Source organism: Cololabis saira, chromosome 4, assembly GCF_033807715.1.
Source record: "Cololabis saira isolate AMF1-May2022 chromosome 4, fColSai1.1, whole genome shotgun sequence".
NCBI classification, from domain to species: Eukaryota; Metazoa; Chordata; class Actinopteri; order Beloniformes; family Belonidae; genus Cololabis; species Cololabis saira.
In genome coordinates this window covers 51052481-51078050 of record NC_084590.1, presented here as the reverse complement: position 1 = coordinate 51078050, position 25570 = coordinate 51052481, and the positions used below count along the sequence as shown (strand labels likewise).

General features: G+C 43.0%; 1 protein-coding gene and 1 long non-coding RNA gene across 8 annotated transcripts in view; both read right to left on the bottom strand.

The window, feature by feature from the left end:
• Nucleotides 1-1339: 1339 nt before the first annotated feature.
• LOC133442112 (NACHT, LRR and PYD domains-containing protein 12-like) overlaps nt 1340-25570 on the bottom strand; it is a 67966-nt gene continuing 43735 nt past the window's right edge. For 3 of the 5 annotated variants that reach the window (XM_061720048.1, XM_061720047.1, XM_061720049.1), the window contains 7 exons: nt 23515-25303; nt 21894-22070; nt 14976-15152; nt 9608-9784; nt 7402-7575; nt 2904-3077; nt 1340-2253 (listed from right to left, as the gene is read on the bottom strand). In XM_061720048.1, coding sequence (XP_061576032.1) covers nt 2244-2253; nt 2904-3077; nt 7402-7575; nt 9608-9784; nt 14976-15152; nt 21894-22070; nt 23515-25303 — 2678 coding nt within the window. In that variant the 3' untranslated portion in view covers nt 1340-2243. The remainder of the gene's footprint in view (nt 2254-2903; nt 3078-7401; nt 7576-9607; nt 9785-14975; nt 15153-21893; nt 22071-23514; nt 25304-25570) is intronic. The other 2 variants (XM_061720050.1, XM_061720051.1) reach the window with 2 other exon arrangements.
• Nucleotides 11133-12836, bottom strand: LOC133442166 (uncharacterized). Of its 3 annotated transcripts, none has more exons than XR_009782519.1 (5): nt 12597-12836; nt 12411-12472; nt 11699-11790; nt 11496-11600; nt 11133-11370 (listed from the first exon to the last, which is right to left on the bottom strand). It is a non-coding gene; the product is annotated as an uncharacterized LOC133442166 (long non-coding RNA). The 3 variants fall into 3 exon arrangements; XR_009782518.1 differs by having other exon boundaries at nt 12601-12836; XR_009782517.1 differs by having other exon boundaries at nt 12411-12836.

Here is a 25570-nt window from a genome sequence, read left to right as displayed (position 1 = left end):
CTTCAACTAAAGTATTCCCTTCAACAAACATATCAATGAACTCATTTTTTCATTTCATTTCGGGTCATGTTTCAGAATCAGATATAAATCCTTTTCCAAAACAGATTTAAAATATTAGCCACACATCCACCATCCTCCCTTCAAAATGAGCAGAGTTTCTCCTGAGTTTGACCACTAATCTGGCATGGCTTAATACAAAGTCAAGCAGGTTGGTGTTGATCTTTTTATTTCTAATGCCTGTACCGAACCAGAACATTCGCTCCCAATTAAATCGGTGAATGTAATGACGTCCCCAGTGTTTGATCAGTGTGTGTTTTAACCTTTCAAAGAGGTCAGACAAGTACAGTCCTGAAACAAATGAAATTAAAGCTGCAAGCAGCGATGAATGGGCCCTCGCATGTGTAATTATCACCAATGAAGGTCAAGCACTCAAACCCGAGTCCGATGACACCACCATGACTCTCTAAGTCAAACCATTCACAAGTTATGGCAGAAAATAGGGAATATCAAATATCCACCAATCAGATGAAGATAATCATCGCCACGGTAACACTCTTGACTGAGAAAAGTAATGCGCATCGTTGCAGGATGGAGACGCACATTTTGATGTATAACACACCTGGGTGCATGTTACGGTTCGGGCGAAGAAGTGGCCGAAGAAATGGCATAAATTCTGCCAAAATTACCGACTTCCTGTTCTGTTTCGGCCATGGCGCCAAGAGACTTTTCTTTAAGTTGCGACATGATACAGGTGTGTACCGATTTTCGTTCATGTACGTCAAACCGTATTGTGGGGCTTGAGGCACAAAGTTTTCTAGGGGGCGCTGTTGAGCCGTTAAGCCACGCCCATTAATGCAAACCATTAAATATCAAATTTTTTGCCAGGACTGGCTGGCGTGCAAAATTTGGTGACTTTTGGGGCACGTTTAGGGGGAAAAAGGCCCTCATTTCGCCGGAAGAAAAACGAGGTAAAAAAAAAAGATACAAAAGGGCCTTCGCACTGTCAGTGCTTGGGCCCTAAAAATAACAGTAATTATAGTAACACTATCATATGCTGTAACAATGCACCTTCCAATAATCATATCTACATCACACTGCTGCACCTTTCAGTTTTTTTAATTGTATATATGTTAATAAGTGCCACATTTGTTTATTTACTGTTTGCTATTTTTAAATCTGGGTACAGTGAGTGAAATAACTGGAGTCAAATTCCTTGTTGGGCAAAGTTCAAACATCAAATTCTGATGTGTTTTAATTCAATTCAGTTCATCAATGTTGGCTTAAACTTTTTGGGTTCTTTCTTCATAACTGACGCATATTCAAGTGTTTTGTGCAGTTTGTGTTAGAATGAGACTGTAATCTATGTCAGTATTATAATAAATAAAAGAAAGAGAGTGTGAAATTATCTCTCTCATGAAATAAAAGTCAGATTTGTGCTGATGGTGAACAAGAGAATAAAAAGTGCTTTGTGATGGTCGGTGCTGCTCCTGGTACTGAGATTAATCACAGACAAACACTTATTAACCACAGTAAACTGAGAAAAGATCCAAGTTTTACTGAAGATTTTTGATTTTCTTTGAATTGTTAACAATCATACTAATATCCAGAAAACATTTACAATATTTACTGGAACAAACTGAGGAACATTCATTGACCAAGTCAAGTTCATTTGTGTTTCATGTTTCATGAAAAAACGCTGTTATTTCCACGGATCTCTTCACTCTCTCTCTTCATCAGTGACGCGGAAAGAAACTTTAAAAACGTGACAAAGCTGAAAACACGAGGACAACAAAAGGAAAACTTGGATTGAAACGGAAACATGTAATTAAAAAGAAAACACCGGGGGAGTCATGTGACTCGGTGGAGGAGACGGCTGCTTTGCTGAGCAGCTCCGCCGCGGCAGCGTAGACATTTATCCATCACTACATTAGTAGTAGAAACCTCCAAACTAGAACTCATCCAGACTTTAGGCAAAGTGCTTGCTTTGAAAAACTCAAGTTCAAATTGAAGGCTACAATTTGATGTACTGTTTTATAACAATAATATAATAACAATAAAGACTTTTTGACTTAACATGAAATAAATGAATATATGAAAAGTTTGTGAAACTCTGGAATTCAGAAACTATGTACATCTTCTTCATCATCATCATCACGGTCCAGTCAGAGTCTGTCCACACAAACTGGTTCTGCTTCAACTCTGAGGACGATCAGGACACGACTCATCCGTCCTGGACACTCCCATCATTTCCAGCTGTAGAGGGAAGAAGAAAGAAGAGAGGAGATGAAGGAGTGTTTGCAGTGATCCCTCCAACAGCTGTAGAGGAAGAAGAAAGAAGAGAGCAGATAAAGGAGTGTTTGCAGTGATCCCTCCATCAGCTGTAGAGGAAGAAGAAAGAAGAGAGCAGATAAAGGAGTGTTAGCAGAGATCCCTCCATCAGCTGTAGGGGAAGAAGAAAGAAGAGAGCAGATAAAGGAGTGTTTGCAGAGATCCCTCCATCAGCTGTAGGGGAAGAAGAAAGAAGAGAGCAGATAAAGGAGTGTTTGCAGAGATCCCTCCATCAGCACATCCAGGACTTCAGAGTTCAGAGCTGCAGTGGAGCAGTTGTGTGTCTGAACATCCTGGAAGGCCGTCAGCTGGAATACTCCTTTATTTCTGGACACGTGAACACCAGCACAACACTGGTCTACAACAAACTTCTGGACCCTCTGATTGGCCGACTGCTGTCTCTGTGTTTCTGTCCAATCCTGCAGCCTGTCATCATCTTCCTCTCACAGCCTCATGAGGAAAGCAGCTGCTGAGAAGCTGCAGCTTCACTGGAAACACTGATCTTTGTTTTGATACCAACTGGTTTTAGTAGAAAACTGCTGGAAGCAGCAGAACCGACTCCAACCTCCACTGACCTGAGAGTCTGCAGCTGGTAGTCTGGACTCTCCACCAGATAAGAAAGCTGCTCCACTTCTTGAGCCTGCAGGTTGTTCTTTCTCAGGTCCAGATATTTCAGATGGGAGGGGTTGGACTTCAGAGCTGAGACCAGAGAAGAACAGCTGATCTCTGACAAACTGCACTTGCTCAACCTGAATAAAGGATGAAAGATAAATTACAATTCAGCATCATCTTCATCATTTTACATGCTCCATACAGATGAGAGTTAGAAAGGTGATGGACTTTATGAAGGCTGATGTTCATATTGATGTCATACATGTGATCAATAGTCTGCATATATTTCTCTTCAGTATTATTGACTTGATGATCAGAAAAGTCTGAGTTTGTGCTGATTTCAATAAAGTCAGTGATGAGGACGACAGTCTAGACCAGGGGTAGGCAACCTTTTTGACATGGAGTGCCAGTGTGAAATTTTCTTGTCAATGAATGTGCCATAATCAACAGTAGGCTAAAACAAAGTTACATTAAGGTATGACACAAAATACAAAAACATTTCCAACACACCTGGAATTATATTCTATACAGGCCACATGCAAACATATTTTACAGGCATCAGAACAGCTTGTCCTAAAAAAAGAGGAAAATTATTGACGCGGATGAGTGAGGGCGCAGCGCGCCCAAACCCCCCCAAACCCCTCTAGGGGGGTCCGGGGGCATGCCCCCCCGGAAAATTTTGAAAAATAGACTTAAAATGGTGCATTCTGGTGGTCTCAAAGCTCCATAATCACATCTTTTATCAATGCAAGAATACACACAAAAAATCTGAATTTTTGCAAAGAATGATGCATTTTGATAACATAATAACACGCATTCATCATCATGGGTAATTCTTCATGCATGAATAAATCTTGAAATCAAGATAATCATATCTTAAACTTCTACAATGGCCAGAATCCCCCTTTCACACCTAAATTAATTGACAAAAGACAAGCAGCTCCTTGTCTTTCTGACTCTTGACTGTGTTGTGGAACTCCGAACAGATCTGCTCAAAGTTCAGTGATGAGGAGCTCACTTCATGAGCTCCACTGAGATATTTTAAGCCTTTATTTGTTATCATTTTGATTATTTAATTCTTTATTGATTTCATAAAATATTCAAATTTTTTGAGATTTTTTATTTGGGGTTTTCATTAGCTGTGGGCCAGAATCATCAAAATTATAACAAATAAAGGCTTGAAATATCTCACTTTGCATGTAGTGGGAAATAATATATTTGTTTCACCTTTAGTTGAATTTACTGAAACTAATTAAGTTTAGCAATATATTCTAATTTTCTGACCTTCACCTGTATATTATGACCAATAAATAAGAGCATAATAAATGTCCCGTATCACACCATATCAAGCTCAGGGGATGTTTCAGGTATGAGGAACTCTGCAACAGATGCCTGGTTCCTCTGGGACGTTATATTACGTTTGTGGAGGTTCCTGCAGCATGCTGTCTGACACACCTCAGAGAGACCTCTGTTTCCTCTTTTAGGGCGAGGTGGGGTGTCTGGAGCCTCTGTAGACATCTTGACTTGCCTTTTTTTTTGTTTAAAGTCGCGTGTGTCGGTGCAGTCAGCAGCAGTGAGAGGTAAAGGCTGATTTATGGTTCCGCGTCAGACCAACGCAGAACCTACGCCGTACATTGCGGGTCGCCGCGTACTCTACGGCGTAAGCTCAGCGTCGATTTAACGCGGAACCATAATTTAGGCTTAACTAGGCAACGGAGCGCAAAGGGGTTCCGTATTGGTTCAATACGGAACGCAACTTTTAATTCCCAATTACGTAACATTTCCGTATTTCAAGGGGCGGGTGGCGAGCCCATACTCATCTCTGCACAGCCTACCTGCAACACAGCAGTGCTGCTGCTTTTTTGTCCCGCTGCAAAAATGTATTTTAAACTGAGCTGCCGCTCCTCTTCATTTCTGCTGCTGCCGCGTCCTGGCTGTCTGTCTGTGAAGGCTGATTTATGGTACTGGTACATTTTTTGCTGAGACCAAAATCCGCAGAATTCCGCGGATCCGCGGAATTGATGCCTGATTTTAAATATTTTTTCTGTAATTCACAATAGGGGCTTACATATTATGCATGGATCCCATTTCAAAACACTGCTTTTAGTTGTCTATTTCGGATGCATTTAATCAGAAAAAAAAAGAGAAGAGGGCCCTTTTCTCTGCTCTCCCGATCTCCTGCGCTGTGCGTCCCGTCTCCATCACCAAGCCGTTTCCCAAATCCAACTCAGCCTGGATCATTTCTCGTGTCCTCTGCTTTTTCCCCACATCCCAGTAATGATCTGACATGCTGACATGTTTGCTACATTTAACACCAAACGCCACTCACTCACGCTGTTTGCTGTTTCATTGCGTCATCACACGCAGTTATTAATTGTTGGTTTTTTTCCCCACTTACAGGACCTTTTCTCTCCCTCCCGATGTTCTGGGACCTATATAATAATAGGATAGTATTTCTTTCTGCCACTTTATGGAGGTTTTTGTGCTGAAATGAGGAGGAATCATAGAGATACTGTAACTTCTCATTTCAACTAACTGGATCCGTTCCTCATCCATGACTGTTTCCTACAGCGCTTTCAACCTGCTTTCAATGCGAGCGGCAGGAAGAAAATAGAAAAACATTTAAATATCACAATATCAAGCTTGTTTTCTGTTTAGAAAGTACTACAAACGTAGGAAAATTACAAGTAATCCCCCATCTTTTACTTGTCTTTTTACTCTTTATTTTAGGAGTTTCTTTCATGAGCGCACGGGCGGGTAGTGCGGTGAATAAAGGCTGATTTATGGTTACGCGTAAAATCGACGGCGTAGCCTACGGCGTAGGTTACGTGTGGGTAGACGGCGCCTTTACGTTCATTGCGCCGTGTGTGTGTTTTAAATACAGAGATGACACACAAAACTGAGGGTAGGCTATGTCTTTCCACATGGCGCGCCGAATGGTCGTGAAAATACGGTATTTATGACACCCCTGAAGCAGTCAGACGACACCGCAGGGTGCAGCCCGGATGAGAAAGGCTGTTTTAAACGATAGGCCAACCGAGCGGGCCTTTTCCAGTGTGCCAATGATTATGCCGCCGCGTGCCAATCATGGCACGCGTGCCTGAGGTTGCCGACCCCTGGTCTAGACCATGTAAAGTTCATTCATGTCACGGGTTTCTGTCCCAATAACATGTCTGTTTGGAAATTATGTTTTGGACAATAAAGTTTTCATTCCTAGAAGGACTTTGTGAGCAGAGAAAGAGTTTCAGGACAGGAGGACGTCTGTGTTTATTCAGCATTCATGAAATACATCTCTTCTCCAGTGATGGATCCCGAGCTGGTGCAGAAAACTTTTGTCTGATTAATAAATGTGATTCATCAAGATGCATGATGGTACAAAAACGTACAAATCTGAATCCTTACAGGGAAACTAGAACCAAATACTCGTCAAAATATAGAAACTAATTGATGCTCCAGGGTTTAATGTAGTTTTTAATGGAAGAAACAGTTTTGATAGAATTTGAATTCAAATATCAGTCTTTCTATGTAAATATTAAATGAAGGTAAAAGTTTATTGAAGCCGAGTTTTCATGTTAATATTTGAACTTTGTCCCCTAAAAAACATGTCCATGTTTTTAAGGAGACATTTCTTCATCAATCAGAACATATTTGTCTGTTTAGGAGATTTTTCAAACATTTTCTCTGAAAAAGTTGATTGAGTGACGACATAGTTTCAACACAAAGTTTCTGATGTTCTTGTTGGATGTTTTGTTGCTGATGAAGGAAACTCATCGTCTAGACAGCAGCTTTATTCAGTTTACTAACTTCAACACACATGGATTTATATTTAGTTTTACACACTGAAAACCATAAAAAGACATTATTCTTTTGCACCTTATGTCTTGATGTCACCTGGATGAAATGATCTTAACAGACATATTAAAGAATAATATTAAACACACAGAAAAATATGTTTTTCCATGTTCAGAGTTTCATATTTGGTAAACTTGTATTTGCTAAAATGAAATGTAATGTTAGTCAAAGGAAGCCAACGTTGGTTTGACTGATTTCATCCACAGTAAGAAGTTATTTAGTAAATGAGCTCTATAACTCATATATTGGACGACTACACATTCAGTCTGTCCACTATTGTCTGTCAGACTCTCTCAGTTTATTAACATCTGGATGATATTTCTGAACGTATTAGCTGTAAAGTTAATTCATGTTTGTTCAGATGTTTTATTCCAGGTTCAGACACATCTCTGGTTCTTCATTTGTTCCTGTCTGACACATTCACATGTTTAGTTTTATGTAATGAATCAGAAGAGGAAGTTTAAGATGAAACTAAAGCAGAGAAGAAGAACTCAGAGCAGTCAGATGGTCAGTGTGGATCAGTAGAAGATCAGCCTGATGTCTGCAGGTTAGTGTCAACACAACTTTCACATCAGATTCATCTGAACACACAACTAAAACATGTCTGACCTCAGAGTCTCCAGTCTGCAGTCTGGACTCTCCAGAAATCCACACAGATGTTTCACTCCTGAATCCTGCAGGTCGTTGTTACTCAGGTCCAGAAGTTTCAGATGGGAGGGGTTGGACTTCAGAGCTGAGACCAGAGAAGAACAGCTGATCTTTGACAACCAGCAGTCCTCCAACCTGAACAGAAAGTAAAACATGTTCCAGTCTCATCAGAGAAGTGTTTCTTCAAATATCAACGTTGTCATCAGGTCCATGTGGGTCACCACCGTATCTGGACTTTATAAAACAGCTTTTACACTTTTGTTACATCCATGATGTGGGTTCCTGGTTGTTCCTCTGACATGTTCACCTTTACTGAACATCCTGAGCTTTTCTGGTCCAAGTCTGACACTAGATTAAGATGAAAACACCAACATACACACCAATCCTTTTGATTAGTGTTGATGTTCAAATATTGTTCAAAGCAGCAGTTTAGAGATCAGAAGCTGATCTAGCAACAATTATTAACACCAGAATGGATCTGTGGAGAACTGCTGGACTTTATATCATGTGTCCAGTTTTATATCATTTATGCAGGATTCCTGAGCTTTTTATCATAATGATCCTTGTATGTTATAAAGAGTTCAAATGATGTTTTCTGAGAGCAGAACATATTAAAATACTTTACTTTTAGTAATGTGTCATTTATAATTTGACTTAACTTGCAAACACCTAATAATTCTGTTACAACTGAGTTTATCAGTTAACATCTTACTTTTAGTTAAAGATAAGAAAGATTGAATTCTGTATATTTATCAGACTAATTCAACAGATTCTGAAGTGTGTGTGAAACTAAACATCAGGTTCTGTATCGCTTGCACTTGAAAAGTCTTTTCTTGAACAACTAATGATCTGCTTGATTAAAGGACATTTGTGAATTAAACCCACACGGGAGGATCTAAGACACTTCCTGTCAGGACGATCACTTTGACGCTCCACCTGTAGCCGTCAGTCCAACCTGTCCAGGTCTGAGGCCTCGTTTACACGCAGCAACAACGCTGCTGTTTTCATGAGTTTTAGCCGTTCGTTTACACCAAAACGAAGCTCAAAGTCTCCAAAAACCATCATTCCTGAAAACTCCGGCCAAAGTGGAGATTTGCTGGTAAAGGGAGAGAAACGGACATTTAGGCTTCACAACGTCTCATTATGGACAGAAACGTCACCAGCGTCATGAGTTTACGGTTTGTTTGGCCGCTGTGATCATGATGGATGCTGGTAAAGCAGTGCTGGTTTTTACGTTTGTGCAAACACTTTTACTCTGTTTCATTTGCATTCACAACTGCTGTATTATGTCGAGGAGCAGAGGAGAAGGAATGCTCGGAGCTCTGCAACTTTACATTAACTTTATCTCCAACCAAGACAAAGGGTTGCCTGGCAACAGCGTCGTCGTCGTGTTTGGATCCGACCAGGACGAACCGCTCGCTGGTGAGAAAACTCAGAAAACGAAGGAGTTGTCCCGGAGGAATGGTGTGAGAACTTCAGGATGTCGCGGTCATCGCTACTGTCTCTTTCAGAGTTACTGCACCCCCACATAGAAGGTCAGACGACTTTCATGTCGTCTTCGGTCAGTGTCATGAAAGAAGTAGCTGCACCCTCTACTATTTATCTGACGAGGGTGGACTGAACAAAACAGCAAACACATTTGCTCTATCTAGTATTTGTGCAGGTTCATGTAAATGAAGAGATTTTGAAAACCATCTGGAGATGACTTTGGAGGTCTGGAATACAATATGTAATCCTGGATCAATCTGAGAACTTTATATTCAGTTGGTTTCTTAAAACACCTTAAGATCAAGATATAATTGACTTTTTTCTGAATAGAATACTAATTATAAATATCATATTTCTAGAATTACCTACAGTATTTAAATGTTGGATCGAATGTATTTTTCTAATTTCCCAGGTAATTCATGTTTGTTCAGATGTTTTATTCCAGGTTCAGACACATCTCTGGTTCTTCATTTGTTCCTGTCTGACACATTCACATGATTAGTTTTATGTAATGAATCAGAAGAGGAAGTTTAAGATGAAACTAAAGCAGAGAAGAAGAACTCAGAGCAGTCAGATGGTCAGTGTGGATCAGTAGAAGATCAGCCTGATGTCTGCAGGTTATTGTCAACACAACTTTCACATCAGATTCATCTGAACACACAACTAAAACATGTCTGACCTCAGAGTCTCCAGTCTGCAGTCTGGACTCTCCAGGAAACCACACAGATGTTTCACTCCTGAATCCTGCAGGTTCTTGTTGTAACTCAGGTCCAGAAGTTTCAGATGGGAGGGGTTGGACTTCAGAGCTGAGACCAGAGAAGAACAGCTGATCTCTGACAGACCGCAGTTCTTCAACCTGAACAGAAAGTAAAACATGTTCCAGTCTCATCAGAGAAGTGTTTCTTCAAATATCAACTTTGTCATCAGGTCCATGTGGGTCACCACCGTATCTGGACTTTATAAAACAGCTTTTACACTTTTGTTACATCCATGATGTGGGTTCCTGGTTGTTCCTCTGACATGTTCACCTTTACTGAACATCCTGAGCTTTTCTGGTCCAAGTCTGACACTAGATTAAGATGAAAACACCAACATACACACCAATCCTTTTGATTAGTGTTGATGTTCAAATATTGTTCAAAGCAGCAGTTTAGAGATCAGAAGCTGATCTAGCAACAATTATTAACACCAGAATGGATCTGTGGAGAACTGCTGGACTTTATATCATGTGTCCAGTTTTATATCATTTATGCAGGATTCCTGAGCTTTTTATCATAATGATCCTTGTATGTTATAAAGAGTTCAAATGATGTTTTCTGAGAGCAGAACATATTAAAATACTTTACTTTTAGTAATGTGTCATTTATAATTTGACTTAACTTGCAAACACCTAATAATTCTGTTACATCGGAGTTTATCAGTTAATATCTTACTGTTAGTTAAAGATAAGAATTCAGTATATTTATCAGACTAATTCAACAGATTCTGAAGTCTGTGTGAAACTAAACATCAGGTTCTGTATCGCTTGCACTTGAAAAGTCTTTGCTTGAACAACTAATGATCTGCTTGATTAAAGGACATTTGTGAATTAAACCCACACGGGAGGATCTAAGACACTTCCTGTCAGGACGATCACTTTGACGCTCCACCTGTAGCCGTCAGTCCAACCTGTCCAGGTCTGAGGCCTCGTTTACACCACAGCAAAAAAAACAGGGTTTACGGCTGTGTATACCCCCGGTATTTCAGGTGCTAGCACGGGAATTTATGTAAGGTAAACCAGCCGAAAACTAAAAATTTCCCCGGTCCGGAAACACCCGTATTGTACTGGGACCTCCTGCTGTGTTTGGAGTAGCCAGCTCAGCAGGGTGCCATGCTGGCTATTGTCACACAAAGGTGTGACATTCCAGACTTGAGGGGGGCGGGGGGGGGGAACTTCACCCCCCCAAGCCTCCCCCCCCCCACACACACCTCCAAGCCCCACCCCCCCAACCTCCCCCAACCCTCACCCCCCCAACCCTCACCCCCCAACCTCCCCCAACCCCCACCCCCCCAACCTCCCCCAACCCCCACCCCCCCTACCCTCACTCCCCAACCCCCCCCAAGCCCCATCCCCCCAACCCCCCCAAGCACAGCAGCCTCTACTGGTGCAAAAGAAAATTGCACCCGAGAGGATTACTGCAAGCTACCTGCAGTTTACCAGGCTACAAATACATGCACATTTCAGAAATCAAATAAGCAACCACCTCAGTACAAGTAAATGTATTTATTGCAGAAAATTAAAACACAGTATTCCAAAATGTTCAGTGTGTGTCCACATGAAAAAAACAAAAAAGGCACTTTTAAAAGCAATCCATCTACGACGCCATCTTCTTCTTCTGACATCAGGTCATCAGGTCACATTTCAGCGGGAGTCTGTACACATCTAGCCCTGGAGGCCAGCAACTGCAAAATATAGAGTAGCAATTAAAATGTGTATAATTTTTTACCAATATTCAATTAACACTAAATTAAAAACATCTCAGTTCCATATACTGTAACTCACTAACCCAAATATTGCTGTAACTCACCCTTGTTTTCCATTGTCTAGTCTTCATTGCATTGTTTAATTTCATTTTCTGGCTGATCGAGACGATGGCTCCTTTTCAAAGACTCAAAATAAGTCTTGCAAGCAGCTAAAGCACAAGCAAAAATACAATTAGAATTTAATTAGTTTCAATATCTATTCAAAGCAATTCTAAAAGAACAAGGATGGATGTGCCTTTCTTTTTACCTGTTATCACGTCGCTGTCTGTGTCAGGAAAAGCAATGCCGACCTGCTCCAACATGTATGTCGTAACTGCAAGGTTATGTGGAGAATTGATACTGTTGGGAAAGAGAGGAGCCATTAGTTGATTAAAAACAAACTCAAACCCCAAAGCAACCTTTTATTTATTTTTGTGTGGAGAAAATAGATCTAGATCACACGTGACTACACTGAGCACACGTGACATGTTACTAAGAATACTATAGAAATATTGATTTAATATAAATACCATGTCATAGCTATCTGTTTCTGGTTATTTTCATATAAAAGTACGTTTTTCAATGTTTATAATTATTCACAAGTATGCAGTGTCATAACTACATCTCTGACGTTGATAAAAAACCAAACTGTTTGAAAATCTGTTGAGAATTGAGCAAGTTAAGGTTGTTTAAGCAGTACATGCACCATTAAACACAATGTTAGAGTGAGCGAGCTCTCCTGTGGCAAGATGGCCGCCGTGTGACGACGTCGCTCTGCATTGGCAGCAGCGCGGACGAGTCATCTAGCCTTTAATAAAGTCCATAGACATATATAAAGTTTATATATGTCTATGGTCCGACCCATCACTACTAAATCAGTTTGGTTTTTCAACAATTTCTTTCCTAATGCCGTTTATTCATTTATTTTTTATTTTGCTGTGGTAAATTACAGTGATTACAAACAAAAAACATATGTTTACCTTTGTTTTGGATCCAGCTTCATAGCGTTGTTTTCAGAATTGTGTAAACGTCTTACAGCCTCCTGTATAGATTAATAATACAAAGTTAGTGTGATTCTAAAAGTATTTAAGCATTATTACCTCATGTGGACATGCAGTTAAATGTAAAAGGAATTGTGCACAGTCCTTAGTCATAAGCAAACTTACTTACAGCAACACGTGTGTTCTTTGCTCTTTTAATCCGTTTTGCGGGTGTGGAATCGGAGCTGAAAGTTTCAACACGATCAGAGCTTAAGTTCTTCACTTCCTCGTCCAGTAGCTCAAATCTGCCGTCGATGTCCTGTAGTCTGCGCTCTATCTTTTCAAATCTGCTGTCTACTTTTTCTTCGAATTTCGATATTTGTCGCGACAAAGAATTTAAAGCATTAACAACCACAGATACATCTGAACCGGGACTTTCTCATGGGGAAGAAGATGGAGTTGACCGTCCTTGTCGCTCTGCTGCAGGTCTGGTCGGAGTAACATCTGCTTCAGGTTGATTTGGATAAAAGCACAAGGACCGTTTATGCGACATGTTTTACAACAACGCAGCAGTATCTCCTCAAAAGCAAAAAAAGTTCTACCGAGCGGGAGCAAAACAAACAGTAACTGACTAGGACAAACTTTAAAGACCCCCGCAACTCTCAACGCTGTGAGACAGGAACCAATCACATTGCTGAATCAATTCTTAGCCACGCCCCCGCAATAACATGCGCTGTGATTGGTCTGTCAGGACTGTAACAGTAAAAAGTGGGGTCAGTAAACTCCCGATTACTGCTCAGAAATGGCTGTATTTCACAGTAAACTTCTTTCACCAGTAAATTCCCAATAACAAAAAACAACATTTAGTTGAACAATGAACTAAACATAGCCTGCTCAAACTAAGCAGTCAGACTTTGTGTGGTATCCCTGAACAGCAAATGTAGCTTTCTGGTAAAAATGTGATTGTGTTGCAAAAGTGTTTTTGTAGAAAGAACACTGAAGTAAATGAGGTCAAGTTTGTGATCTGTTCATGATGGTCTACACATTCCAGTGATAGGCCCTATCTCCATTTGCTATTCATGTGGGCCAATTGGGCGAGTTTGAATGGTAACTCACAGAAGTGTTGATGGCCGTTTGATGGCTCTCGATGGCTGCATTTTTTGAACAAAGGCCTAACGGTCCCCTGCTGTTCCTCTACCCGTGGCAAAAAAGTGGGGTCAGTAAACTCCCGATTACAGCCCAGAAATGGCCGTATTTCACAGTAAACTTCTTTCACCAGTAAATTCCCAATAACATCTACATACACCCAGAAAACACGAACATTACCGGTTAAATGCTATGTCAGCATATTCCCATAAACTCATCTTTTCGTGCTGTGCACGCAGCAACAACGCTGCTGTTTTCATGAGTTTTAACCGTTCGTTTACACCAAAACGAAGCTCAAAGTCTCCAAAAACCATCATTCCTGAAAACTCCGGCCAAAGTGGAGATTTGCTGGTAAACGGAGAGAAACGGACATTTAGGCTTCAGAACGTCTCATTATGAACAGAAACGTCATCAGCGTCATGAGTTTACGGTTTGTTTGGCCGCTGTGATCATGATGGATGCTGTTAAAGTAGTGCTGGTTTTTACGTTTGTGCAAACACTTTTCATCTGTTTCATTTGCATTTACAACTGCTGTATTATGTGGAGGAGCAGAGGAGAAGGAATGCTCGGAGCTCTGCAACTTTACATTAACTTTATCTCCAACCAAGACAAAGGGTTGCCTGGCAACAGCGTCGTCGTCGTGTTTGGATCCGACCAGGACGAACCGCTCACTGGTGAGAAAACTCTGAAAATGAAGGAGTTGTCCCGGAGGAATGGTGTGAGAACTTCAGGATGTCGCGGTCATCGCTACTGTCCCTTTAGGAGTTACTGCACCCCCACATAGAAGGTCAGACGACTTTCATGCCGTCCTCGGTCAGTGTCATTAAAAAAGTAGCTGCACCCTCTACTATTTATCTGACGAGGGTGGACTGAACAAAACAGCAAACGCATTTGCTCTATCTAGTATTTGTGCAGGTTCATGTACATGAAGAGATTTTGAAAACGATCTGGAGATGACTTTGGAGGTCTGGAATACAATATGTAATCCTGGATCAATCTGGGAACTTTATATTCAGTTGGTTTCTTAAAACACCTTAAGATCAAGATATAATTGACTTTTTTCTGAATAGAATACTAATTATAAATATCATATTTCTAGAATTACCTACAGTATTTAAATGTTGGATCGAATGTATTTTTCTAATTTCCCAGGTAATTCTAGTTTGTTCAGATGTTTTATTCCAGGTTCAGACACATCTCTGGTTCTTCATTTGTTCCTGTCTGACACATTCACATGTTTAGTTTTATGTAATGAATCAGAAGAGGAAGTTTAAGATGAAACTAAAGCAGAGAAGAAGAACTCAGAGCAGTCAGATGGTCAGTGTGGATCAGTAGAAGATCAGCCTGATGTCTGCAGGTTAGTGTCAACACAACTTTCACATCAGATTCATCTGAACACACAACTAAAACATGTCTGACCTCAGAGTCTCCAGTCTGCAGTCTGGACTCTCCAGGAAACCACACAGATGTTTCACTCCTGAATCCTGCAGGTTCTTGTTGTCACTCAGGTGCAGATGTTTCAGATGGGAGGGGTTGGACTTCAGAGCTGAGACCAGAGAAGAACAGCTGATCTCTGACAGACCGCAGTTCTTCAACCTGAACAGAAAGTAAAACATGTTCCAGTCTCATCAGAGAAGTGTTTCTTCAAATATCAACGTTGTCATCAGGTCCATGTGGGTCACCACCGTATCTGGACTTTATAAAACAGGTTTAACACTTTTGTTACATCCATGATGTGGGTTCCTGGTTGTTCCTCTGACATGTTCACCTTTACTGAACATCCTGAGCTTTTCTGGTCCAAGTCTGACACTAGATTAAGATGAAAACACCAACATACACACCAATCCTTTTGATTAGTGTTGATGTTCAAATATTGTTCAAAGCAGCAGTTTAGAGATCAGAAGCTGATCTAGCAACAATTATTAACACCAGAATGGATCTGTGGAGAACTGCTGGACTTTATATCATGTGTCCAGTTTTATATCATTTATGCAGGATTCCTGAGCTTTTTATCATAATGATCCTTGTATGTTATAAAGAGTTAAAATGATGTTTTCTGAGAGCAGAACATATTAAAATACTTTACTTTTAGTAATGTGTCATTTATAATTTGACTTAACTTGCAAACACCTAATAATTCTGTTACATCGGAGTTTATCAGTTAATATCTTACTGTTAGTTAAAGATAAGAATGATTGAATTCTGTATATTTATCAGACTAATTCAACAGATTCTGAAGTCTGTGTGAAACTAAACATCAGGTTCTGTATCGCTTGCACTTGAAAAGTCTTTGCTTGAACAACTAATGATCTGCTTGATTCATGTTTCATGTTCATAAGGTTTCTTCAGAACAGTCAAGGGTCTGTTATGGTGTTCCGCAGGGTTCAGTGCTAGGGCCAATCTTGTTCAGTTTATACATGCAGCCGTTGGGAAGTATAATCCAGAATCGCGGCATACACTTTCATTGTTATGCTGATGATACGCAGCTCTACTTGTCTATGAAGCCGGATGAAACAGAACCGTTAGTTAAACTTCAGGCATGTCTTAGGGACATCAAGGACTGGATGTCCAGAAATTTCTTGCTTCTAAATTCAGATAAAACAGAGGTTATCATTCTTGGTCCAGAGCATCTTAGGAAGGGATTAGATGGTGTTGCGATGGCTTCCAGTGCAACTGTGAGAAACCTTGGTGTTGTTTTCAATCAGGATTTATCGTTTAAACCATATGTTAATCAGGTTTGTAAAATAGCATTTTTCCATCTCCGTAATATTGCAAAAATTAGGAAAATCCTCTCGCAGAGTGATGCAGAAAAACTAGTTCATGCGTTTGTATCTTCTAGACTGGATTACTGTAATGTGTTATTAGCAGGATGTCCAAGTAATTTGCTGAATAGGCTCCAGCTGATCCAGAATGCAGCAGCACGAGTGCTGACAGGAATCAGCAGGAGAGTCCACGTCTCTCCAGACCTGATAGAGCCTTATGTTCCTGGCAGAGCTCTCCGCTCCCAGGGTGCAGGTTTACTCGTAGTTCCTAGAGTATCCAAATGTAGATTTGGAGTGCGGGCGTTCTGCTATCAGGCACCATTACTTTGGAACCAACTTCCAATCTGGGTTAAGGAGGCTGACACCACCTCCACCTTTAAAACTAAACTTAGTTCTGTTTAGTAAAGCCTATAGTTAGTGTTTAGCAAACCTCTAGCTGGTGTTGGTAAATCTCTAGGTAGTGTAAACTCTAGTGTGTTAGAGTCAGTAGTCATAGTTGCAGCTATAGAACAAGACTATAATAATTTAGTCTCAAATATAGCTTCGCGGAAGATATGCTGCTATAGGCTTATGCTGCAGGGGGACACCGACATGATCCGCTGGGCGGTGCCTCTCACCCTTCTTCTCCTCTCCTTTTCCCTGCCTCTCTTCTCCATTACCATTTTTATTTATTATAAATGTCTCATAGCTATCATTTTTGTCCATCGTACCTGTATTTTCTTGTGCCGGGCCGGCTTTTTTCTCTTTTGTGCATGTTTGCAGGCTGGAGCCTTGGGGGCTGCGTTCTGGCCTGTGTCCCCCCCCCCCCCCCCACCTCTGGTCATCCCGCTGCTGCTGCTTCCACCTGCCTGCTGTGCTGTTGCCGTCCCTGACCCACCAGTCTGGCCTTCGGCAGGAGGGTCCCCCCCTACGAGCCTGGTCCTGCTCAAGGTTTCTTCCCTCCTAAAGGGGAGTTTTTCCTTGCCACTGTTTGGCTTAAGGCTTTTCTCCCACTAGGGGAGTTTTTACCTGCCATTGTTTATATAATAACTGCTAGGGGGTTTATGTTTATGTTCATGTTTATGTTCATGTTCTGGATCTCTGGAAAGCGTCTAGAGACAACATCTGTTGTATTAGACGCTATATAAATAAAATTGAATTGAATTGAATTGAATTGATTAAAGGACATTTCTGAATTAAACCCACACGGGAGGATCTAAGACACGTCTCAGAGAACGTCACATTATGAGACAGAAACGTCACCAGCGTCATGTGTTTACAGTTTGTTTGGCCGCTGTGATCATGATGGATGCTGTTAAAGTAGTGCTGGTTTTTACGTTTGTGCAAACTCTTTTCATCTGTTTGCATTTGCATTCACAACTGCTGTGTTATGTGGAGCAGCAGAGGAGAAGGAATGCTCGGAGCTCTGCAACTTTACATTAACTTTATCTCCAACCAAGACAAAGGGTTGCCTGGCAACGGCGTCGTCATTTTTGGATCCGACCAGGGCGAACCGCTCGCTGGTGAGAAAACGAAGGGGTTGTCCTGGAGGAATGGCGTGAGAACTTCAGGATGTCGCAGTCATCACTACTGTCTCTTTAGGAGTTACTGCACCCCCACATAGAAGGTCAGACGACTTTCACGCCGTCTTCGGTCAGTGTCATGAAAAAAGTAGCTGCACCCTCTACTATTTAGCTGACGAGGGGAGACTGCACAAAACAGCAAACGCATTTGCTCTATCTAGTATTTGTGCAGGTTCGTGTAAATGAAGAGATTTTGAAAACGATCTGATGTAAATGATGTTATTTTTCAAAACGTAGAGGGGGGAATATCAGTTTTTGTAAATACCCGGCTATGTGTAAACATGGCCTAAGCCAGGGATGGACAACTGCAGTCCTCGACTGCTGCAGTGCTGAATGTTTTCCTGTTTAATCACACAGGAATACAAGTGGCCGTACTTTGGTGTGGTCAAGACTAAAAGACGGTCAACAGTCCCGGACCGGAGCCTACAGAGCTGGAAGCTCAGAGAAGAGGACCGCGGTTCATGGACGGAGAGCCGTTTGGTCAGAGCGGGAGTTGTGATGGGAGGCGGCCGAGCCAGAGCGAGCCAGGACGGGCCTGAGCGCGGCAGAGCTGCCGTCCCGACCACCACATCCTAACCAATGTTGTGCCCGCCCATATGCCCATCTGAACTCTGAATTTATAAATGATTATGTATTCATGATTGGGTGAACATTTTCAGAACAGTAAAGGCCGAAAGCTATAGTCAGTTTTATTAACCCTGCTGCCAACTTCTGGTCATCTCGGCCCGGCCCGAGATAGCAAGTTTATGACCCCAAGAGGGGGGGTCAAAACAGATCAAAGCAAGCAAGGAAAGTTTCTGCCAGGGAAACAGACTCCCTGGGGATTTACGACCCCCGCTGCATGGCAGATCAAAGCAGGACAGCAAAACCCAGTAAACCAGGCCTCGGTTTGCTGCCCCCTCGGGTGCTGCCCCTTTGAACAGAAGAAAACTCTGAAAACCCTGGTCAACCCCCCCAAGCCTGAAACCGGCTTGAATGTGCCTCCTAAAATGGCAGCTGCGCCATGAACTACAATCCCAGCATGCCTTGTGGGATGGGGCGGCGCCTACAAGCGGCGCGCATCCAATCACAAACGAGGCACCGATGACGTCACCGCAGCGCGCGTAGGATCAAAACCCCTGCCGCTGCTCCCTTTCTCGCTCTTCTCAACTTCATCTCATCGGCGCTGGATCTTTGGCTCCAGGCCAAAGGATCCCATCTCCTCTCTCTCCCCCCGGGCTGGGGGGGAGGCAGGAGGCCCGCACCGGACCGGGCCCTGCGGGGTCCGGCCGTTGAAGCCGCGGTCCCCCGGGAGGCTCCGATTTCTCACTAAACTCTGTTCCTCTTTAAGTTTCTGCAGATCCGAGCTTCGGATGCCCACGAGCTCCCGGCATCAGATCGGGACACAGCTGCGACTGATCTCTCAGACCGACCCCCCCCCCCTCCCCGCTCCGAGCCCCTGTCTGCGAACCGCGCAGGGGATCGGGGACGGACGGCCGGCGTCTCGCCCGGCGTGAGCTCTCCCGGGGCCCGGACGGCCGCGTGTCGGCGACCGGCGCAGAGAGGGAAGCACGGCAGGAGAGACCGGTCCCCCGCCGCGCCTAGGAATGCGTGTGAGCCTCCGTTTTGGTCCGGAACCACGGCCCGGCACGAGGCGGCCCCGCCGCTGTCTAATCCGTTTCAGGGGAAGGGACGGGACGCGATAGCCTGACTGCGAAACCCCAGCAGGACCGCGAACAGTCGACAAAACCCGCAGGCACCCGATTCCGGATCCCAGAGGAGACGTGAGCCCGCGTAGCAGTGATCAGTAGGATTTAAGAGTGTTCAGAACTGTGTGTGAGATTGTGAGACCTGGGTTATCAGTAACTTAAGAGTGTTACAGAGCTAAATCTGTGTTCAGAGCTGAGATTACATCATCATTGTTATCATTATCATGTTTGATTATTTGGTAGTCGTTGTTTTCTGCCGTAGGCACGTTTTAAATGCTGCGTTCGCCATCCGGTCCGATTGCATGTGGCCCAGAGGGCGCGTCCATCTTTAAAAGACCACAGGAGCCCCGTTTGAACTGTAGATGTTCTGTATCTTCGTTGTTATTGCTTGATTTCTTTTTTTTTTTTCATTCCATGCATTTAACGTTTATGTTTCATTTTATTGATTGTTGTTTTTCTTGTTAGTTAATGGTTTTATAATAATGTCGTGTGCCATCAGATTTATTCGGGTATTTATTTACCTCCCTTTTGATACCCGTATGTAAATAAATTCTGATTGATTCTTAATGAGTGGTTGTGTTATTTCATGCAAGATTTGGTCACAAATTGATTTGTTTAAGCAGAGCCTAGTGTTCGGATATCACGCCTTCACTGTTATTCTGTAAGATGTAGTAAGATTTGCTGTTCTGCAGGATAATTCAAATCATAATGAGACTGATTTTCTGCTGTTTAGTTATCAAATTTCTCCGGATTTAAGGCCCCGGAGTGGTGCCCCGACGAGAATTATTATCATATTGGTCATTCAATTTGATAAATAGTCCACTTTATTAATTATTAATAATTCTTTAATAGAATTATCATTAACCTTCGATAACTAATCAGCCAAGCTACCCCGAGTCGCACAACACCAAGATCTGGACGGAACATTTCAGCACACTTAATGTTTGGAAAGTTTATTCTGCGTTCTTAATGTTTTGAGAACCAACAGGCCTGCAACATGTTTTTGTGAACCGTTGGTACCGTGAGAAGACTTAACGGTGTGGACAGCCCCACCGTCAAAAACGTCTTTACAGACTAGCGTTAGCGCTTTGAGTCTTGGACGTCGCCAGTGCAGTGTTTGAGTAAGAGCTACGTGGGAGGGATTTTCTTGATTTTATCTGAAAGGGATAAATTGTGAATATAAGATTGTGAGTATAAAAAATAAAATGTTGTAGTTTCTGTAAAAGACAAAAAAGAATTCAATTAAACATAAAAGGGAATAATTGCTGTAAAATTTGAGGGTTTATTTAAAAAACAAATAGGCTACATTGATTTCATTTAACAAATTTATGTAAATTAATAAATAAGTCGTTTACTCTGGGTCTCATTTATTTTAATGAGGATATTATTGTGTTAATACTGGTTGATGAAACTTGCACCTTCGTGGTCTCCACCTGTAACCAGACCCAACCGAAGCACCATCGTCCTTTAGGAAGTAACACAGAGTTACTGTGATGGTTATACATTTCTTTTACCAGGTTCTTCAGGTTAGGGTTAGGGTTAGGGATGTGATGGTGTTACATTTGTTTCACCAGGTTGTTCAGGTTTGGTCTTTGGTGACCTGTTTCCTGTTTTATTTTGAAAACACATCCTTGTGTGTTTAGTTCTTTCTTTGACTCCCCTTGGTCCCGTCCATCCTGATTGTTTGCACCTGTGTCTCCTCAGTCCTTGAGAGGACATGTGTCTCTTCCTGGCTGTTGGTCCGTCTGTCTTCATTCCTGCTCTCTTTCAGTCCCGGCTGGTTGTCAGTCTGACGCCTCCCACTCATCTTCACCATTCTCTCATTTCTGTTAGATAACTTTTTCTGGGTTTTTATGTTTTGTTCAAATAAAGGACTTTGCTGCCATCTGTCACCTTTGGGTTTCCTGCATTTGGGTTCTGTAATATCAACTCATGACAAAACCTGCAGCTGTTTTAAAACTAGTTCAGACTAAGGAAACTGCAGATTACACACTCAAGAAAGTACAAAGTACTTATCAAACATGTGCTTTGGCCTGATGTGCTGGGCTAATGCTTAGTCAACTTTTTAAGGTTTTTCTTTCTTTTATACTAAACTGGTTTTCTCTCCTGTTTACGTCTAAACTGGTTTATCTCCTGTTTACACCTAAAATATTCTTATATAACAATCTTCAGACTTTTATAGACAAGGAACCTTTCTAAAAAAAACAAACATTTCCTCATATCGGATATTAAGTATTTCATGAATATGTTTTGAACTAAAGTAGTTTAGTCACATGTTTGGAGGATGATAAGTGGATAAATGTGTAAACGTCTCCATGAACTGACCTCAGAGTCTCCAGTCTACAGTTTGGACTCTCCAGTCCACCAGACAGAACCTTCACTCCTGAATCCTTCAGGTCACGGTTCTGACTCAGGTCCAGTTGTGTCAGATGGGAGGGGTTGGACTTCAGAGCGGACGCAATAACTTCACAGTGAGTCTCTGAGAGTTCACAACCAACAAATCTGTGATGAGAGAAAACATGATGTCAGTTGTAATAAAGTGTGAGTTGAAGCCAGACTGAACATCTGTTAACATCTGCAGACTTTGTCTGGATCTGCAGATGAAGGAGTGAACCGGCTTCGTTAACGTCTACGTCTGTCAGAGTCATCTGAAAACATCGGATTTAGGACATAAACTAATTTATTCATGGAAATTTTTCACTCTGAACATCGAACATTGAATGAAAGTGAACAAGTGTTCACCAGAATGCAGCAGCACGAGTGCTGGGAATCAGCAGGAGAGACCACGTCTCTCCAGTGTTAGCGTCGCTCCATTGGTTACCCGTAAAATTCAGAATCCAATTTAAAATTGTATTACTTGCGTATAAATCCCAAAACGGCTTAGCTCCACAGTATTTACAAGATTTGATAGTGCCTTATGTTCCTGGCAGAGCTCTCCGTTCTCAGAGTGCAGGTTTACTCGTAGTTCCTAGAGTATCTAAATGTAGATTTGGAGGGCGGGCGTTCTGCTATCAGGCACCACTACTATGGAACCAACTTCCAATCTGGGTTAAGGAGGCTGACACCACCTCCACCTTTAAAACTAAACTTAAAACATTTCTGTTTAGTAAAGCCTATAGTTAGTGTTTAGTAAACCTCTAGCTGGTGTTGGTAAATCTCTAGGTAGTGTAAACTCTAGTGTCTGTCCAGAGTCGTTCCTGTAGTTTCTTGTGCTGCCCCCCCCCCCCCCCCCCCTTCTCCTCCCTGGGCTGGGTGTGGGGGTGTTGGGTGGGCTGGGTGGGGTTGCAGGGAGGGGGGTTGGTAGGTTCGGTGGAGTTGAGAGTGGGCTGGGGGGTTGTGGAGGGGGAGTAGCAGGGAGGGGTGTTGAGGTGAGAGTCCTTGGAGCAGAAGAGGCTCCAGTCGGGGGAAGTTGCAGCAGGGCTGGGTGGGTGGTGGGAGGGACGGCCTCCTGAGGACCTTCTGGTTGTTCAAACCGGTTGAAGAACCGGTTCAGGTCATCCACCCACTCCTGGTCCCTGTCCAGCGCAGGTCTGGAGTTGCTACGTCCTGAGATGGTCCGCTCCGTGTCGGTTTTGTGTTTTGTTTGTAGTTTTTGTTGCAGATTTCCAGTGCTTGACGTGTGTCACCCTGTGTTCCTGCTTCCTGGATTGGCAGTGGATGTCACAACCCCCCCCCCCCCCCCCAAAAAAAAAACAAAAAAAAACTCACTGGGTTTGTATGTGTGTCTATGTGTGTCTATGTGTATGTATGCGTATATATATACATATATATATATATATATATATATATATATATATATATATATATATATACATATATATATATATATATATATATATATATATATATATGTGTGTGTGTAGATATATTAAAAAGGTAGAGAAAAAAAAGAACTAAACTGCTAATTTACACTAACTGATGGTGTTATTGATCCATCTGGACTCACCGAGCCTTTCTGCAGTTCCTCACAGCTGGAATCAGTCTCCATCGACCCCCTGGTGTTGTCTTGTACTTGCTCGTGTCCAACTCATCCAGAACCTCCTCCGACATCTGCAGCATGTAGGCCAGAGCTGAACACTGGATCCCAGAGAGTTCCTGCTCTGATCTGTTCTCTGACTTCAGGAACTCTTGGATCTGCTGATGAACTGAGAGGTCGTTCATCTCCACCAGACACTGGAACATGTTGATGCTTCTGTCAGGAGAGGTTTTATCAGTGTTCATTTCCTTCAGGTTGTAGATGACTCTCTGGATGGTTTCTGGATCGTTCTCCGTCTGGTTCAGCAGAACTCCTAACAGTCTCTGGTTGGACTCCACAGAAAGACCATGAAGGAAGCGGACAAACAGGTCCAGGTGGCCATTTTTACTCTTCAGGGATTTCTCCATGACTCTCTTCAGGAAGTCATCCAGAGATGAGTGTCTGTAGTTTCCTCCCAGGAAGTTCTTCAGCACATCTCTGTTTCTGGTGGACCAACAGTGGAGCAGGTAGACTGCAGCCAGGAACTCCTGGATGCTCAGATGAACAAAGCAGTAGACGGGTTTCTGGAAGACCTCACACTCTCTCCTGAAGATCTGGGTACAAACTCCTGAGTACACCGAGGCCTCTGGGACATCAAGACCACACTGCTCCAGGTCTTCTTGGTAGAACATGATGTTTCCTTTCTCCAGATGTTCAAACGCCAGCCTCCCCAGCTTCAGGAGAAGGTCCCTGTCAGCCTCCGTCAGCTCCTGTGGACTCGTCTCATGTCCCTCCTGGTACTTGTTCTTCTTCCTCTTGGTCTGGACAAGCAGGAAGTGGGAGAACATGTCAGTCAGGGTCTTGGGCAGCTCTCCTCTCTGCTCTGTGGTCAACATGTGGTCCAGAACTGTAGCAGTGATCCAGCAGAAGACCGGGAGTTGACACATGATGTGGAGGGTTCTGGATGTCTTCATGTGGGAGACGATGCTGCTGGACCGCTCTTCATCCCTGAACCTCCTCCTGAAGTATTCCTCCTTCTGGCCGTCGGTGAAGCCTCGTACTTCTGTCACCCTGTCCACGTGTTTGTGAGGGATCTGATTGGCTGCTGCAGGTCTGGAGGTGATCCAGATGAGAGCTGAGGGAAGCAGGTTCCCCTGGATGAGGTTGGTCAGCAGCACGTTGACCGATGAGCTCTGTGTGACGTCAGACACGACCGGACCGTTGTTGAAGTCCAGGGAACGTCTGCTTTCATCCAGGCCGTCAAAGATGAACAAGGGTTTCCCGGCAGCCAGCTGCTCTGCTGTGAGCTTCTGTAACGATGGATGGAAAACCCGGATCAGCCTGAGAAGACTGAGCTGCTCATCTCCGATCAGGTGCAGCTCCCTGAACGAGAGCAGAATCACCACGGTGACGTCTTGGTTCTCCCAGCCCTCGGCCCAGTCCAGAGAGAACTTCTGAACCGAGAAGGTTTTCCCAGCGCCAGCGACGCCGTTGGTCAGAACCACTCTGATGGCTCCACGTTGGTCAGGTAAGGCTTTAAAGATGTCCTGGCACCTGATTGGATCGTCATGGTGTCTCTTCATCCTGGGAGCTGTCTCCAGCTGCCTCACCTCATGTTGGGTATCAACCTCTTCACTCAGTCCCTCTGTGATGAAGAGCTCCGTGTAGATCCTGTTGAGGAGGGTTCTACTTCCTGTTTCAGTTCCTTCAGTCACATGTTCACATCTGCTCCTCAGACTGGTCTTGTGTTCATCTAGGACCTGCTGGAGACCAGCATCTGCTGAAAGACAGAATGAAGAGTTGAGAGGGGGGTCCAGATCCAGACCTGCAGGTCCTCTACAGACCACTAGGGTCCAGATCCAGACCTGCAGGTCCTCTACAGACCACTAGGGTCCAGATCCAGACCTGGACCCCAGTTACTGGAGAGACGCAGACGTCCACAAGCTGCCCAGCCTCAGAGCCGAGGACGCCATAAACCGGTGTACGTCCAGAACCACAAAGGATGATGGTCCATGTTTGAACAACTGGACACAGAAGAACGACGGCA